Source organism: Phyllopteryx taeniolatus, chromosome 2, assembly GCF_024500385.1.
Source record: "Phyllopteryx taeniolatus isolate TA_2022b chromosome 2, UOR_Ptae_1.2, whole genome shotgun sequence".
Lineage (NCBI taxonomy): Eukaryota > Metazoa > Chordata > Actinopteri > Syngnathiformes > Syngnathidae > Phyllopteryx > Phyllopteryx taeniolatus.
The window spans coordinates 35,349,074-35,367,667 of NC_084503.1; the positions used below are offsets into that span (position 1 = coordinate 35,349,074).

Genomic DNA, 18,594 nt, shown 5'->3' on the forward strand with positions numbered 1-18,594 from the left:
GGTTTTACTGTATTTTACGGATAGCCTGCAAGACGTACTGTAGACCCTGAAGGTTCAAATGTGAACACTGGTGAGTAGTGTTTGGCGATTGGACAAGTATTGACTCTATGCAGATGTGGTGCGGTCAGTTGCACTCAAACACTTGGTAGACGACAGCGGTTTAGAAATGGATCGTAAGCAAAGATGGCAAACACATTAGTGCATGCTTGCGCGCACACATGCACGCACACAAAAGAGGGCTCAGGGTCTCAGGAGAGGTGTCTCACAAGAGATGGGCTGACATATGGCCAGCAGACCCCGGACCACTGGGTGGAGCAGGGTGTGTATATGCATGTCTGTAGTGCGTAAGTGGGGCTTGCCGCTGTGTGTGTGCGTGTAAGTAAGGGCGGGGCTGCTGAATGGTCTGAGGGTACAGATGAATAGACCAGTGATTTGAGACATTTGAAACTCAATATTCATTTCACTGTTGCCCTGATCCTGTTTGTGCGTGTATGTTCCTATAATCCTAAATAATTAGTATCATAATCAAGGTTTAACTGAAATACTTTTTGTTACATCATATGACAATTTAGAAAATCAAATTAACCAAATGTACTAATGCAATTTTTACTACTAAAAGTTCAAACCGACAACAGATGGAATTACAGTGGTTATAACCAAGTAGAACGTGAATACATCCTTGTTAAAATACAAGTGGGTAGGCTTAACGCTAACCCATGTAAAAATCTGTCTAATAATAAAATACAAATAACCCGTACAATTCAATTTAAAAAGAACCAAATTTGTTCGGTGGGAAACAATAAAAAATGTAAAATTCACAATAAAATGCTTGGATCAGTGTGCACACCTGCAAATTAATACATTGTTGAAGTACCTTTTGCTTTAATGACATCAGTGATTTTGGGGAGGAGTTAATTAGCATTAAGCACAACTTGACTAAGCACAACTTGACTGAGTTCAAAATTTGTCAGATTGTGAGGGCATTTCTTGTCCACATCCCCTTTCCGGTCACCACACATATTTTTGAATGCCCCCGTACCTACCCCATAAAAAAAAAAAAAAAAAACGTACTGTAAAAGGAGTATTTTTACTTTCTATTATGTTACAATCAACAATGGCTGGATTATTTAAATGAATAAAATAACGCTGCATAGCGAATAAAAAATACATTGTTGCCTCTTTTTGCTGGGTTAATGGTAAACAATCTAGTAGAGTTCCTATACACTGTCAGCCTGCTTTCATCAACACATGGGAATTCCTCCACTCTGCCAGTCAATTCCATTCCTGAACATCAACATAAATACGCACAAACACACACACACAAACACAAAACAGCCAGGGGTGGTTTGATGGTGCTATTTGACTGAATGGCCTATCGCCATGGCTACAGCAGTACTCCATCAGTCCATTCAAGGAACAGATGGCCGATGTGCAACAGGAGGCACATGTTTCAATGAACACACACGCACATATACGCGCACGCACGCACGCACCCACACACAGAAACACACTCACAACAATCATTCACACAAACACGTGCTCTCTTTCTGTGTGTCCCTCTCTCTCTCTCTAACACATGCACGCACGCGCACACACATACACACACGCACACACGTGTGCACGGATGTGCTCCTGCACAGAGGGAGGGTACTGACAACCAGCAGCATATGTTCCACTAGTCAAAGTGCATTCATTCAAAGACAGAGGGAAGAGAGAAAGAGGGAGGGAGGGAGGGAGGGAGGGATGATGGAGGGTAGCACGGACACAGGTAGGGAAAGAGAATTTCATTATTCATCACACTTTAACAATCCATCACAAGCTACTTGATTTATTTTGATATAGACATGTATTATAGAATTATATATAAGGCATATTGTATAAGGCCGTACTTATTACATCACATCAATTTAACAAAACTTTTTTTTTTAACCACACACACAAACACACCATGGGGGTTGCACCCTCAGTTTTGGGCTGTGCTAAAGAAAGCACTTTGTACTTTTAGACGCATGCTGCAAATACATACGGTTTATACTTGTTCACTTAATCTCTCACATTTTCGGATGCCTGTGTCACCGTTGTGCGTGCGTCTGTAGAATAATCCAAAATAACAGAGTCTGTCTATTACCGGGACAATTTACCAGTGTGAGCACATGGACATCAGGATAACAACTAGATAGTATTGCCCCGTTTTAACTGACATGGTCAGAGAGTAATTAATTTAACAATGGCATTTGTAAATACTGTATGTGTGACCTATATGCTTTTATGGTCAATGTAGTATTTGATTACATTGTCGTTCCTGTTGGATTTATCTTACCCAACATTATAAAAAATAGACACAAAAGGAATGAAGACGCTGGTTTCTTTTTCTCATGAGGAGGGCGTATGGGAGATTGTTCAGATCACAGCCTCTCAACACGCTCTAAACAATCCCCCCCCTCGCTCCTGCATTTATTTGAAATAGGAGGGATTTACAAATCATAATGTTCTAAGCAATAAGACACAACACAAAATATTTGATAATAAGAGGGTTTTTCCCAGACATAGTATTCTAAACAATAAGACACGACACATAATATTTGATAATAAGAGGGTTTTTTCCCAGACATAGTATTCTAAGCAATAAGACACAACACAAAATATTGGACCAACACTTGTCCCGACCCGACCACATCCGATCACGTCCTTGGTCCAGGCGCCCTTCCATCGGATGATGCTGAGTCATCTTTTCGAAGGCGAGACATCTAAAATCGTCCATAATACTAATGCAAGCTAAGCAAATAAATGATAACTTCTAGAATATATTTGACAGTTCCATTTTCCATTCAAGAGGTGGTTGCCTTGGCTCCAAAAGCTTTAGACTGTTTAGACAACACAGAGAATATGTTAATAAAATACATCAAACAACGTATGGAATGACACACCAAAGGAGGGGAAACAGTCGAATTAAGCAATCCCAGACTGGAAGACTCAAATGGGCTTGACTGAATGTTTGTGTCCCTGGTGCTGGAGGAACCACACCCACTCACAGTCACACACACATACATATAGAGAGAGGAAGCCAACAGGCTTTCCGGTGGTTGAAACAACACAACAGACCATCAGCTCAAAAACTGTCTGTTTCGCCTCTCTCTCAACTTCACCTCTTTTTTTCCATCTCTTCCTGTTTTTGTTGGTCTGCCTATTCTTAGTAGCTCCTCCATTCCACCTTCTCCCCCTTCTGTCCTCATACCTAATAATTGCCCTCTCTCCAACAGTACTCAATTTCCCTTTCTGTGTTGTCCCACCCCCCCTTTCTTTTTGATTAAGCCTTCTCTCATTTGCTTCACCACAGAATACATCCTGTCTCTTCATATTAGTTAGTAGCTAAACAGAGCCACTTCACTCTAGTTATGTAGGCGTCTAGCCTACCCCACCCATCACCCTCTGTCTCTCAAAGAGTAGAGGTAGGTAGTAATGTGCTACATTTACTCCATTACAGTTACTTCAGTAACCTTTTGGAAAAACTGTCAGAGCAGTTTTTAATGCAACATACTGTGTACTTATACATGAGTATTTATGTTAAGAAGAAACACTACGTTTACTCCATCACACTGAGCTACATTACGCTAATATACTCGCTATGTGTATTTTTATCCATCTTTTATTGACCGGCGAGACTATTATTTTTTCAGAGCCACTTCCACCTCAGGTGCTGTCACATTACTCTCTTTCACCAAGCCAATGTAACCAGTAGTGACGTTTCACTACATTTCATCAATCAATTGGAATCTCCAGGCCCCACCCTCATCCAGAAGCAATGTTTTCAAAGTGACTATGTCAGTCACTAGTTGGTTATATTAAAATGTTTCATTTGACCTTTGTGTCAACGTGCTTACTAGCGGATTTTATTTCGGGAATTCCATATACTGTATTGTGGCATCCCAAGCCTACATACCCACATACTGTTTTTATATTTCTTCTGTAGTACAGCTCAGTCATTCAGTACAGGGGGATGGAGTTCCGTTCCTATGAACGCAGACACGAATTACGGTGATCAGTCATTGCCAGCACACAAAGCACCTCAGCATGGCGAAATAGATTTTTGGAAAGAAAACTCTGCAAGGTTACATTTTACTGCTACCCTATTTCTATTTCCAATATTTCAGTATTCCATATAAAAAATAGATTCTCAATTTATATACATTGGCTGTTGACCAAGAGGGATTATTTTAAACATTAGGGTCTACGCTTGCCTCAAATTACACCAGTTTTGTAATTCTAGTGCATTGCTTTTTGCATGAAACCAATCTGACAAAAGAACAATTAAGTTTTCGAATTTTGTTTTGTCACTGTACCGTACAAGTGATTTTGTTCATCAGTGCCCAAATGAAATATTTTTCAAAAATCATCTTTAGTATGAACTTAAAAGTGTTTGTCAAATTATTGGAATAGTTTAAGTTTAGCAATTAGGTGGACTTAATAGACTCTATATGGTAATGCGTCCCGCTCAACGTTAAAAACAGTTTTGAGGATTAAGCATGAATCCTCTTTTCAGTGCATGCTTTAAAATTTTTATTTTAAATTCAGAAGAAAATGTTTCAAGTGGCTTCATTTGTTTCTTGATACACCCGTTCTATTTTGTTTTCTGTCACAGCAAGTTTGAACAGTGACAAAAGATGCAACTAGATTTTTTTTCATTTTCTTAAAAAAAAGTCCGTGACAAATTTCAAAAGTTGTTCATTCATTTCCAAGTTCTTAATCAAATCTGTCTGCTTAATCCCCCTATTTTCACCTACAGCATCCTTTAGAGAAACATTCTTGACAGCTAATCAGTTTGTTCAGAGAAACTTGATTCCGTGATTCCTTTCATCAGCACTTTCCTACCCTCTTAACTCTTCAAGTCCTGTGCTCTAATCCTCTGCTCCTTTCCTCACTGTCAGGGTGGAGTTACATTCCGGGAGCAGGAGGCTGACACCATCAAAGAAGAGGAATATTAAATGCGTAACTATGAAATAACGGGATGACTCTTCCGTTAAACAACTCTGATGATGTTACCTGGGAGCCAGCTGGTATCGCCCTCTGCTGGGACGCCATCCACTCCGGGTATGCTCTGACAGAGAGCTCAAGTTCTGACCACTGCCATCGAAGGAGGGAGGATGAAAGCGAGGGTGGGAATATTGGCCTCCTCCTCCTCTTCCTCTGTGTGCAGGTCTCTCCTGTAGTTTGACTCTGTTGTTTCCATCACTGCACTGTCTGCTCCCCCTCCTCCATCCTCCTGACGCCTCGCCCCTATCCGGCCAGTTGTCAACACCAGCTGAAGGTACAAGTGCAATTATAGAAACATGTATTGTCTCGCATCTTTTTAATTCTTCAATGGGCAAGTGGATATAATCCTTACCAACGCAACAACAACTCAGATTAGTAGTGAGGTGTGAAGAAAATAAAAAAATACATTTTTGATACAGGCGGCACGGTGACCGAGGAATGGGGTTCAATCCTGTGTGGAGTTTGCAGGTTCTCCCCGTGCCTGCATGGGTTTTCTCCGGGCACTCCGCTTTCCTCCCACATCCCAAAAACATCCATGGTAGGTTAATTGTCAACTCTAAATTGCCCATAGGTGTGAATGTGAGTGCGAATGGTTGTTTGTTTGTAAGTGCCCTGCGATTGGCTGGCAACCAGTTCAGGGTGTACCCCGCCCCCTACCCGATGATAGCTGGGGTAGGCTCCAGCACGCCCGCGACCCTAGTGAGGAGAAGCGGCTCAGAAAATGGATGGATGGATGTAATAACACACAGATTAATCAATTCATTTAATCGGGATGGAATCAACCCCTTTGTTCAGGAGTTTGGTGTGGGAGAACACATATGAGATGAACTACAAGAGAGACTGACAATATCAGAGACTTCTGACTTAGCAAATGTTTGTCTGGATGAATGTACAACCCCAATTCCAATGAAGTTGGGATGTTGTGTTAAACATAAATAAAAAGAGAATACAATGATTTGCAAATCATGTTCAACCTCTATTTAATTGAATACATTACAAAGACAAGATATTTAATGTTCAAACTGATAAACTTTATTGTTTTTAGCAAATAATCATTAACTTTGAATTTTATGGCTGCAACATGTTCCCCAAAAGCTGGGACAGGTGGCAAAAAAGACTGAGAAAGTTGAGGAATGCTCATCAAAGACCTGCTTGGTGAACAGGCTAATTGGGAACAGGTGGGTGCCATGATTGGGTATAATTGGAGCTTCCCTGAATTTCTCAGTCATTCACAAGTAAAGACGGGGCGAGGTTCACCTCTTTGTAAACGAGTGCATGAGAAATTAGTCGAAGAGTTTAAGGACAACGTTCCTCAATGTAAAATTGCAAGGAATTTAGGGATTTCATCATCTACGGTCCATAATATCATCAAAAGGTTCCGAGAATCTGGAGAGATCACTGCATGTAAGCGGCAAGGCCGAAAACCAACCTTGAATGCCCGAGACCTTCGATCCCTCAGGCGGCAGTGCATGAAAAACCGACATCAATATGTAAAGGATATCACCACATGGGCTCAGGAACACTTCAGAAAACCAATGTCAGTAAATACAGTTCGGCGCTACATCCGTAAGTGCGACTTGAAACTCTACTTTGCAAAGCAAAAGCCATTTATCAACAACACCCAGAAACGCTGCCGGCTTGTCTGGGCCCGAGCTCATCTAAGATGGACTGATGCAAAATGGAAAAGTGTTCTGTGGTCCGACGAGTCCACATTTCAAATTGTTTGGGAAATTGTGGACGTCGTATCCTCCGGGCCAAAAAGGAAAAGAACCATCCGGACTGTTATGGACGCAAAGTTCCAAAGCCAGCATCTGTGATGGTATGGAGCTGTGTTAGTGCCAATGGCATGGGTAACTTACACATCTGTGAAGGCACCATTAATGCTGAAAGGTACATACAGGTTTTGGAGAAACATATGCTGCTATCTTTTTCATGGACGCTCCTGCTTATTTCAGCAAGACAATGCCAAACCACATTCTGCACGTGTTACAACGACATGGCTTCGTAGTAATAGAGTGCGGGTACTAGACTGGCCTGCCTGCAGTCCAGACCTGTCTCCAATTGAAAATGTGTGGTGTATTATGAAGCGTAAAATATGACAACGGAGACCCCGGACTGTTGAACAGCTGAAGCAGTACATCAAGCAAGAATGGGAAAGAATTCCACCTCCAAAGCTTCAACAATTAGTGTCCTCAGTTCCCAAATGTTTATTGAATGTTGTTAAAAGGAAAGGTGATGTAACACAGTGGTAAACATGACCCTGTCTCAGCTTTTTTGGAACGTGTTGCAGCCATAAAAAAGTTAATGATTATTTGCTAAAAACAATAAAGTTAATCAGTTTGAACATTAAATATCTTGTCTTTGTAGTGTATTCAATTAAATATATGTTGAACATGATTTACAAATCATTGTATTCTGTTTTTATTTATGTTTAACACAACGTCCCAACTTCATTGGAATTTGGGTTGTACATAAAAAATGGACATCATCATTTGAAATGTTGGAAGCCAATTTCAAATTTTCTTCAATTTTCACATGCTGTAGGTGTAAAAGCCAGGTACTAATATTTAAGGCCAAGTTGGGTACAATGTAGATTAAAGAGTTAAAGGTGCTATAAAATTAAGGCTGTCGAATGAGAGTCAAGGTATGTGAATGTACTCCGCAATATATCTTTGACAATCTGAAAATGGCATTTATTGATATGGATGCCACTTTGTCCTTTCTGAACAAAAGGGTTCCTCTCCCATTAAACAATAGATTCATAGTCAAAGAGTAATTTGGGATGAGGAGATATATTTGCTGAGGAGACTAAACATGAAAGCTGATTACAAACACGAGGCAAACAAGGCCTGCAATGACACCACAAAGCACAGCTCTCACGCACACACACACACATCTGAAGTAATGATTGAAATAGCGAGGGTACAGCCCTCCATCTTGTGCAAGCAGAAACATCCTCCGAAGACCCACAGGGCTTGTCTTGAGTAAAGAGCAGACAGTTTGGGGTAAACCAACTTGGCACATGCTGCAGCTCAAAAAAAAATCACCAAAAGTCACAGGGTTTCATGAAAACGACGGGTTCATATTTCACGAGGCTGCTGCTGACTCGTGCTCGATGACTGACCACCAAGTGGTGGAGAGTTCAAGTCTATTTATAATTATAGTTTTTTTTTTTTTTTTTTTTTAAATCTTTGACAACAAACTTTAGGATTTGAAATGCACCAAGGAGCCAACTATAGTAAAGACGAGCATAAAAATAAAATATTCATCAGTTCTGTTGTCCTACAATCTTCATCTGCAAATATTGTTGTATACTCAACACAGTTCAGTTCTTTTTGGATTGCAGAAGTTATGACTTATTTTTCCACTTAGTTTCATTTGAGCTTCACTTGAGCTGTTGGTGGCAGTTATGTGAATTTTGGGGCGGGGCTAGGGACAGGATTAAAACAATAAAATTGAAAGTTTTTCTTACCGTACTGTTGGAAACTGAGGAACTTTTATGGTATAATGTTCTGTATACAGTGGCTCGCCATGAACGGGACAGGCCCGGACCGCGAATCGCAAAAATCCATGGATAATTGACACCCACTATAATTGCATAGATTTTTTTTTTTAACACAAAAACAAAGCGGGAATAATCCATCACTAAGTGTTTTCCAACCAAAAAAAGAAAAACAAAAAGAAAAAAACAAAAAACAATTGGAAGAAATTTGGAAAAACAAAGTATGCGGGGGTCAACATAAATGAGTACCGTAATTTCTCATGTATTATGCGCATTCCCCCCCCCAAAAAAATTGCCAAAAGTCAATAGTGTGCATTATACATGGGTATACGGGCAAATGGAAAAAAACCTGCACATTTTATAAATGTATGCCGCCATCTAGTGGTTATGAAAAAGCTGTACACGTTCATTCCGAAATGCCGCCGCCACCTAGTGGGTATAAAAAAGGTGTAGCCTACACTTTCATTCCAATATGACAGGGATACGCATATATGTACATTTGTGCTCATAAGTTTACATACCCTGGCAGAATTTGTGAAATATTGTTGTTGTTTTTTTTAATATGACTGTTGTCTGAACAACAACCATCATTAATTTCTTTTTGGTTATGTTTTGTTAAATGATAATGCGTTTCTGAAATGCTTGACCGTTTAATTTGACTATCATTAAAATAAATTGAAATGTGTTTCGCCTGGTCCTTCATGTTTTCTTTAAAGAATTGTACACATCTTACAAATTCTGCCTGGGTAATCAAACATATGAGCACAACTGTGTGTTTTCTAATTTACTAAATAAAAGTAGGGCTGTGAATTTCAAAATAAGAGCAAGTAAATAAAAAAAAGGATTAAGTGTTCAAACCAAGTGCTTAACTTCAGAAAAATTATTTGGAAAAAAACTAACAAAATACAGATAATACTTCATGTTTTGATCATATGGGTAGAAGCAAAATCATGCATTGTAAAAATGCATTATACATTGGTAGACGGGTTTTCCAAAATGTTTAGGTCAACTTTGGGGGTGCGTAATATACATGGCTGTGCATTATACACGAGAAATTACAGTATGTATTCCCCAACACAAAACTTGAACCAAAGATGAGTCTCATCATCATGAAAATTCTGAACAATCTTCTTGTCTTCACTGATTGATAAAAATGTATTCATTTGTGTTGAGAAAGGTACAGAAACAGTATCATGAAGAATTGGAAGGAATAATTGAGCTGCCAAAATAACAGTTTGTATCATTATGGGGGTTAAAACTGTCTGCTGTTTCTTTCTTCTGGTTCATAAAGGTTTTTTAAAATTTTTTAATTATACTGACAGAAGGTAAAAGATGGGGAGGTGTCAAAATGCTGCTAGAAACGAGGAGGTAAAGAGAGGACAGAGAAGATAAAAGGGGTTAATGTATGAGAACAAGTGAGGTAAAGGGGAGCTGAGAGCTGAGTGGGGCTTAATGGGGGGTTTGAGACAGAGAGAGCAGCCTGTAATCATTGTTGTTGTGTGACTTAAAATAGAGCGCTCCCAGCCTATAAACAGAAACATGCTATTACTAGTGCACTGACAAAGCAAGTGTTAGATCCAGGCGTGCACGTCCTTGCAGTCGTGTGTGTGCGTGTGTAAAAGACCACTGCACACATGGAGCTGGTTACAGCACGGCCCTCTGGGTAATGTGGTTCATTGAGGGGCACCAGAGAACTACAACCACCGATCAATGGTCAGATTAAAATGCTGTTTCTCCATTTGGCTCCATGGGTATTTTCAACCCCAATGTGCATCATCATCATACTATTCTCAAACACGGGGCCATTCCAAAATAAAAATATGGAATTAAACTCAGTTATTATGAGACTCTTTTGACATGCTTATCTTGTATTTGAGCTACACTATTCCAACAGTCCAAAGTCAAAATGCATAATAATAAAACAGAAACTAACACAGAAACAAATATGTTTCAGAGAGAGAAAATTGTTTGAAGATAAATATGTGAAATAGGTGAGTCACCTGTGTGTCCATCTCTGTATCGGGGACTATGACTTCGATCAAGCAAACTAGCTCTGGGGCGCGACTGCAAGACTCTGTTTCTCTTCATGCAAACTTCTACATGTTTTTCTCTCAGCTGGAGAAACACGGCCAGACTGGATGGCTGGAAGGGGAGAAGAAAATAACAAAAAGAAATTGCTGTTAACTGGGCCCGACTTGTGACAACATTCTCCTTCAAAGTAAAACTGATACATATATACACCAGCCACATCATTGAACACACCTTAACGATCTAATGAGATCCATTCTAACACATCAACATTGTTGTTGAATTTATTTATTTATTTTTATTTATTATTATTGGGGTTGTAGTTTGAAAGAGCTGCTTGCATTGTGATGTAATTATTTAAAATGAAATGCAGTGCATTGTAATTTAAATTCAGTTATATTTGTATTCAAGTCTTCATTATTTTTTTTGTTTTTAGCAACACCATTACGCCATTGGTTTGTAATTTTTATTTCAATAAAATATGTTTAAAGAAATGTAAAACATTTGAAAACAAAAACAATCATAAAAGGCTAAACTTGTAAGTACAGTATTTAGTGAGACCTCCTCTTACATGACACTTGCATTTGTATAAAAGTTGCCATTTGTTTGATATTTGCATTGAACAGTACAGTCATATACTGTATTAGATATTACAGCGGCTGAAAGAAATATTTAACACATCACCATTTTTCATCCATCCATCTTTGTATGTATGGATTATTTGGCTTGTTCCCTAAATCTGGTGAAAATTTCCTGTCAATGGCACCTTTGGTAATGTATTTAGTGAGAAAAACAGTTACGTGTTAAATACTTATTGCAGCCGCTGTATATCCATCTATCCAGTTTCCATACCGCTTATCCTCACTAGGGTTGCGGACGTGCTGGAGCTATCCCAGCTGAATCTGGGCAAGAGGCAGAGTACACCCTGAAGTGGTCGCCAGCCAATCACAGGGCACACTTAGACAAACAACTATTCACACTCACATTCACAACAACTATGGGCAATTTAGAGTCTTCAATCAACCTACCATGCATGTTTTGGGGATGTGGGAGAAAATCAGAGTACCCGGAGAAAACCCACGCAGGCAAGGGAAGAACATGCAAACTCCACACACTCGAAGCCGGAACTGTGAGAACTCTGGGAGAACTGTCAGAACTGTGAGGCAGATGTGCTAATTAGTCGGCCACCGTGCCGCCTTAGCTATTATACTGATTTCAAACCTTGCTCAGCCATATTGCACAATTTCTCCACATCACTGTACTGGATGCAGCAATAATGGCACATCCATTAATCTATTTTCTACAGTGTTTGCCCTCCCTAGGGTGACAGGTGAGCTGGAGACTATCACAGCTGACTTAGGGTGAGAGACCGGGTGCACTCGACTAGCCAGTCAATCGTAACGCATACTGCATAAAAAAAAAAATAAAAATAAAAAAAACACTCACATTCACACCCAAGGGCAATTTAGTATTCAACATGAAAACTGCACACAGGATGGCCCGAGCTGAGAGCCGAACCTGGGGCCTCTGAACTGTGAAGCAGATGTGCTAACCATGATTTGACCGTGCAGCCCAGTTACCCATCCATCCATTATTTTTTTTATACCGCTTGTCCTGTCCACGGTCGCAGGGGTAAAGGGAGTTTATAACATTTAACAGAGTCACTCAAAACTGGGCATACACTTCATAAAGGCAGAATTTTGACTCCTGGATGTGTTTAGGGCTCAAAGGTGTGCCTAATAAAGTGGCAAATGAGTGTATTTCAACTATTAGTATCCCCTTTTCCACTCACAAGGTTGTCCAGAAGCACCATTTGCTCAGTGCCACTATGTGCCAGCAGGTACTTAGAGTGGAAGAGCTGTCCATCGAAGCTTTGCCAAGGCATGAGGGCAGTGGTGGGCAGTGGGCAGCCACTGGCACAGTTGGCCCCCAGCAGGTAGCTCAGTCCCCGGACGTAGAGAGAGCCCAGTTGGACTGCTCGACTGCTGAGGAATGGCAGCTGAGAGAAAAGAAGGTTGGAATTATACTTGCATGGTCACACACATCACATCTTTACTGAGATGGCTGATGCTTTGTTTGATCAACTGTCACGGCACTTGGACAAGAAGCAGCGTGAACTTGCGCCATCTCACTTTACATTCCTGCAACACACAGCTCAGTCGGAGACAATAGACTTCTTCAGAGTATGTTTTTTGCTTAGGAACTTTACTCTCCTTCCCTGTCTGAGCGAGATGACCCAAAATTACTTGGAGGAAAGATTGTTTGAATTCTAAAAATGCTGAAGAGAGATGCCTCGGCGCAACCTTCAAACCACCTTTAGAATAGTTTACTCCTGACAAACCTTTACGAAAGGAGGTATGTTACCCATAATCCATTACGGCACCAATATGTTACGTTCCGCCACGTGAGCGTCAGCTAGGAAAAGTGGAGTAGAATTTATTTCAAACAGTTGTCTTTTCCTATGTTCAAAAAGGAAGCAGCCTTTTCATCTCACCTTGACCCGAGGTGGTATAAAGGTTAGGAGATTTGACTATTCAAAGAGGCCCAAAGTCCACTGAGGATACATCATAGACCCGGTAGATACAGAAGGTCTTTTCAACTCTTACAAGATGTTTTATCTACGACAGACCCCACTCATGCAGAAAACAAATTGGCATTTAATAGTTTTGTCGTATTATGTGAGATGTGCTCCGATAATAACAGAACACCACACACATTGTTCCACTGGTGATCTCGAAATGTCGCGTGATCACACGTGATCTCACAAAACCGAAGAAGACGAAAGACTTGGCACTGATGTTTCCCGAATGGTCCTGAAGGTTACTGGAGCCGAGAGCCTTGTAAAATGGCGTTTCATTTAAAAAAAAAAACAACAACAACTTGCTTTGGAAAATACTTCTTACCATCTGGGGAGCCCACTTTTATACAAAGAAACGACATCGGGTAAGACATGCTTGTTTTTATTTATGATTGTTTTTGTTGAGTCAGGGTGCTTCATGATTGGCTATATTCTGTTCCATCACGGTTCACGGCGTCATGACTCGGGACAAGTCAGCTCTCCCCCACACACGATGATTTTTGGTCGTAATTTTTGAACGTCTTCATTATTTAAGATTGTCGGCCCGACCTGTTTCGGACCCTAAAATCGGGAAGAATCTACTCTTGACAGACATAAGACTGAGGACAATCTTATAGGATAATCTTGTAAGACTTAAGATTGACCGGCGTTTGACGTGTTTGGTTGGGAAGGGGCAAAATCGGCACAGAAAGAGGCCGATTGTCTTTATGTGTGTACTGGGCCTTTGGCTTCATATATTTCAAGGTTTTACAAACATCTTAACACTTGGGTATGTTACATATGTATACAAATGTCAAATCAATCATTGTTTTTCTTTATCATTTTACAACAAACACAATTATCATAGCAGAAAGAGTAAAAATGAAGAGAAAACAGAAATGTCATGCACAAATTCAATTGTTTTTATAGTGCTTAACCTGCTTAAAACGTATGTATTTATTATGACAATAATAGCTAACAAAAGCATTCAATTACTGCAGTTGTCCCATATATTATTAATTTATATTTATGTATTTTATTGGTCCTATTTTATTTATTTCAAATTGTGATACTATATATAAAGATTTATTTTAAAAATTATGTTTTTTTTAAATGAAAATTGCTACTTTTTTATCCTCACATGGGCGAAAATGGCCATCCATTGATATAACTTACATTGATCTTAGTGAATTAATAGAATCTGAAGATACAGATCATGAATATGAGCCTTAGTATAACCACAAAGAAAATTTGCCTATTCTTTTGAGGTAAAAAAATAAGGTAACAAAAAACAAATGTGCTGTGGTTTCCTATGTGTTGCTCCAGAATGTTGCATTATGTTGTAAATAACCACTGAGGCAAAGAGCAGAGTCAATGACAGAAGGCAGATGTTCACTGTGTGCGCATATGTTATGCTCTCACCTGTCCCTTGGCAGATAGCGCTGATAACTGTGATTTCGTACACACACACACACACACACACATCAGAACTCACACGGCTCTGCCTATCACCTGCTTCCAGTCAAACACAGCTTCACACACTGAAAACAATGACGCACTGGACAGACGCACAAAAACCCTGAAGCGCACAAATAAACTGACACAAAGAAGGAAAAGGAGACTGAAAGAGTAAAAAGACTAAGAATATGAGAACACACAAAGTGTGACAAAGGACAGAAAACAGTGTGCGTTTGTGTGTGTGTCCGTTCTCAATGGGGAGACGCGTGTTTGATGTAAATAACCCCATGTGGTGAGCGTCAGCCGGGACAGACGGGCGATCGTCCCCAGAACACACTCTCTATCCCTCTCTCTCTCTCTCACACACACACACACAGACACACACACATACACACACACACACAACTGCCACAATGGAGAGCTGATAAGTCTATTCTTCTTTTTATTTGTATGTGCTTGTGCAGGTAAATCTATACTGATCATTTGCAGACCCACACCCTCCAAGAGCCTCAAACCTCTCCCACATCACCTATTAAATACGACACACTACCCTAATTACTGTGCAGCAAATAGATGAAGAGGCAAAAGACAAAATAAGTATGGTAATTAAGCGGTGAAAATAAAAGGGTCAACAAAAAGGCAGTGACTGGTTCGGGAACAGCTGTTAAGACACTTTAAGTTACTGAGGAAAACAGTAATTTTTGAACCAACTCCATAAATAAATTTAATTTTCACAACTTATAAGGAGAAAATCACATAATTTAAATATTGATTGACAGATTTAAAATGTCACATTAACTTTTCAAAAGAGTCAACAGGAAGGATCGCTATTGACCCAATGACAACAACACCAAGTTTTACCAGGTCAAATATGCTTTTTACCTACAGTCATCGGTCACACTTTAGGTACAGTGGAAAGATCTGTCATTCAGTACAAGAGCCCTATCAAAGATTCTGTCTTTGCTAAGATAACCCTCTGTTTTGATTGACAATGGCATTAAAATATCACTGAAGTACGAATCCCACAATTCCAATACTGGGACACTGTAAAATTTAAATAAAAACATAATACAGAAACCTTTTCAACCTATATTCAGCTGAATACACTACAAAGACAAGATATTTCATATTCAAACTGATGAACATTATATAAGCTTTTTTTTGTTTGTTTGTTTGTTTTTTTGCAAATATTCTCTCATTTTGAATTGCCTGCAACACATTCCAAACAAGATGGGACAAGAGCAACCAAATACTGGGAAAGTTGAGGAATGAATATTTTTTTAAAAAACACCTGTTTGGAACAGGTTGATTGAAAACAGGTGAGTGTCAGGATTGGGTATAAAAGGAGCATCCCTTAAAACCTCCCAGTAAACATAGATATTGAATTTCTAAAGTCGTCAATGGCAGTGAATATGTTTTAAAAAGCTCAGTTGTTCACAAGCAAGGATCGAGCGAGGTTCGCCACTTTGTGAACAACTTCATGAGCAGTAGTCCAACAGTTTAAGAACAACATTTCTTAATATACAATTGTGTGGAATTTAAGTATTTCATCATCTACTGTCCATAATATCGTCATAAAATTAATATATTTTGGAGAAAAACATTGAATGCCCATGACCTTTGATCCCTCAGGTGGTGCTGCATTAAAATCCTGCATCATTGTGTAAAGGACATTCCCATGTGGACTCAGGAACACTTCAGAAAAGCATTGTCAGTTAACACAGTTCGTGGAATGCAAGTTAAAACGCTACCATGCAAAGCCATATTTCAGCAACACTCAGATTATCTGAGATAGACTGACGCAACATTGAAAAGTGTGCTGTGGTCTGACGAGTTCACAATTCAAATTGTATTTGGAAATCATGGTCGTCGTGCCTCCGGGTCAAAGCCATGCAGATTTATATGAGCACAAAGTTCAGTGATGGTATGCGTTTGTGTTTGTGCCCATTGCATGAATAATCACATCTGTGAAGGAACCATTAATGCTGAAAGGTACAGAGGGTAAGGAAAGTTTTCAGACTTAAATTTCAGTTTTTCCTTTTTCATAAATCTGGAAAAATGTCAACAATTCTGTTTTTTTCTGTCAAAATAGGGTGCTGTGTGTACATTAATGTGGAAAAAATGAACTTAAATGATTTTAGTAAATGGCTGCAATACAATAAAAGAGTAAAACATTTAAGGGGTTCTGAATACTTTCGGTACCCACTGTACATACTGTACAGGTTTTGGAGTAACATATGCAATCCAAGCAACGTCTTTTTCTGGGACATCCCTGCTTATTCTTACAACAGCGTGGCTTCGTAGTAAAAGAGTGCGAGTCCGAGACTGTCAACCCATTGAAAATGTGTGCCGCATTATGAAGTGCAAAATATGACACCGGAGACCCCAGACTGTTGAGCAACTGAAGCTGTACATCAAGCAATAATTGGAAAAAATTTCATCTAAAACGCTTCAACAATTAAGTGTTATCAGTTCCCAAATGCTTATTGAGTGTTGTTAAAAGGAAAATTCATGTAAAACAGTTGTAAACATACCCCTGTCCCAGCTTTTTTGGAACGTGTTGCAGGCATCAAATTCTAAATGAGTGACTATTTGCAAATATATATATATATATATATATATATATATATATATATATATATATATATATATATATATATTGTATTCGGATTTTATTGTCCCAACTACATTGGAATTGGGGTTTATAGTGAACTAGAACTGCTCTTCATCAACGTGACAGCTGTTTGTAATAGTCTAGACAGACAGTCAGATAGATACAATAGGTGATAGACAGATAGAAAATAGAAAATACAAACAACACCATTTACATAACAAGCCCACTTCTAATTGTGCTATTTGTTTATTCTAAGAGATTCCCATTCAAGAGCCTACTTAGGTTTTCGCTATGTTTTTTGCTTTATATTTTCCCTGACTGGAAGCGTGTTTACTGTAAAGTATACAGCGCCATTGTTCTCATACATTGGGAAACGCATCACAAATTGAAGTAGTTGCAATAAGTGCGTACTCTGCTGACCTTTATCTGTTGAAGCTCTTGCAGAGATGTTAGCCTCAGACACACAGCCTGACTCAGGTAAGCATCCACGTCCTCTGAACATAAAGATGGTACCTAGTGAGAGAGCGATAAGAAAAGGAAGAAATCTATGGTTATAATACATGGCTTTCAAATTTAATCCCATCTTGGTGTGTCTTCTGAGTGGGATCTGTTTGTTTGGTCTGCCCTCAACAAGGAAAGCAGCAAAGCTGAATGCAGCAAAGAAGGCAGCCAGTGTGTACGAGTCTCTGTGTGTGTGTGTCTCTGTGTGTGTGGCATGTTCAAAACAAACAAACCCTAAAGCTATTTCAACAGACGAGTGACGAGCGAATGTGAATGCAGCGGACATCAGACAACAACAGCCACTGTTGTCTGTCGGCCCGTCTGCTCCTCTTTGCTTGTCTACTCATCTAAAGGACCCTCTAACAAGTTGCCCTTCTGTTGTGATGCTTTTTTGTTTTTTAGACCATTTCAATCGCAGTCGCAAAGGAAGCATCAGACAGCTGTGCCAAAAATCTATCTGGAAACAAGCAAAGTTTTCCTGCCTAAGAGACCTTTAGTAAAAGTATAACTACGACAGGGAAAAAATAGAATAGACTACTTTGTTCATTTTAGTGTGTGATTTCTGGGTTTCTGCTTAATTTTAGATGGATATGTTTAACACAATGCTACAGACCTAACTAATAAGAATATGGAGCGTGGGTGTCCTTAAGGAAGGCACAGAAGCCCTACTTTCACATGGCATGACAGTTTACAGACCCTGCTCACCATATCATATTTTTAATGTAGATTTAGATCCATAAGTATGTAAACAGTGAGCCAACTCAATACCTGATAGCAACTCCAGACCTCTATTTGCTTTTTTGGTTTGAAATAACCCACAGACGCACTACATCTCACCAATTAACAATAGCCCAAATATGTACATTTGAGCCTATTACAAGTGGTAACAAATGGTTGTAATTT

At 39.4% G+C, this 18,594-nt stretch overlaps 1 protein-coding gene across 4 annotated transcripts in view; it reads right to left on the reverse strand.

Annotated features, from left to right (window-relative positions):
• Positions 1-2,363: 2,363 nt before the first annotated feature.
• Positions 2,364-18,594, reverse strand: part of fam120b (family with sequence similarity 120 member B) — a 28,277-nt gene continuing 12,046 nt past the window's right edge. The window contains exons 11-16 of one of the 4 annotated variants that reach the window (XM_061765962.1): positions 17,611-17,703; positions 12,354-12,560; positions 10,534-10,675; positions 5,041-5,299; positions 4,870-4,953; positions 2,364-2,864 (exon numbers count right to left, since the gene is read on the reverse strand). In XM_061765962.1, the coding sequence (XP_061621946.1) occupies positions 4,896-4,953; positions 5,041-5,299; positions 10,534-10,675; positions 12,354-12,560; positions 17,611-17,703 (759 nt within the window). In that variant the 3' untranslated portion in view covers positions 2,364-2,864; positions 4,870-4,895. Of the gene's footprint in view, positions 4,954-5,040; positions 5,300-10,533; positions 10,676-12,353; positions 12,561-17,610; positions 17,704-18,594 lie in introns of all 4 variants that reach the window. The other 3 variants (XM_061765961.1, XM_061765959.1, XM_061765960.1) reach the window with 3 other exon arrangements.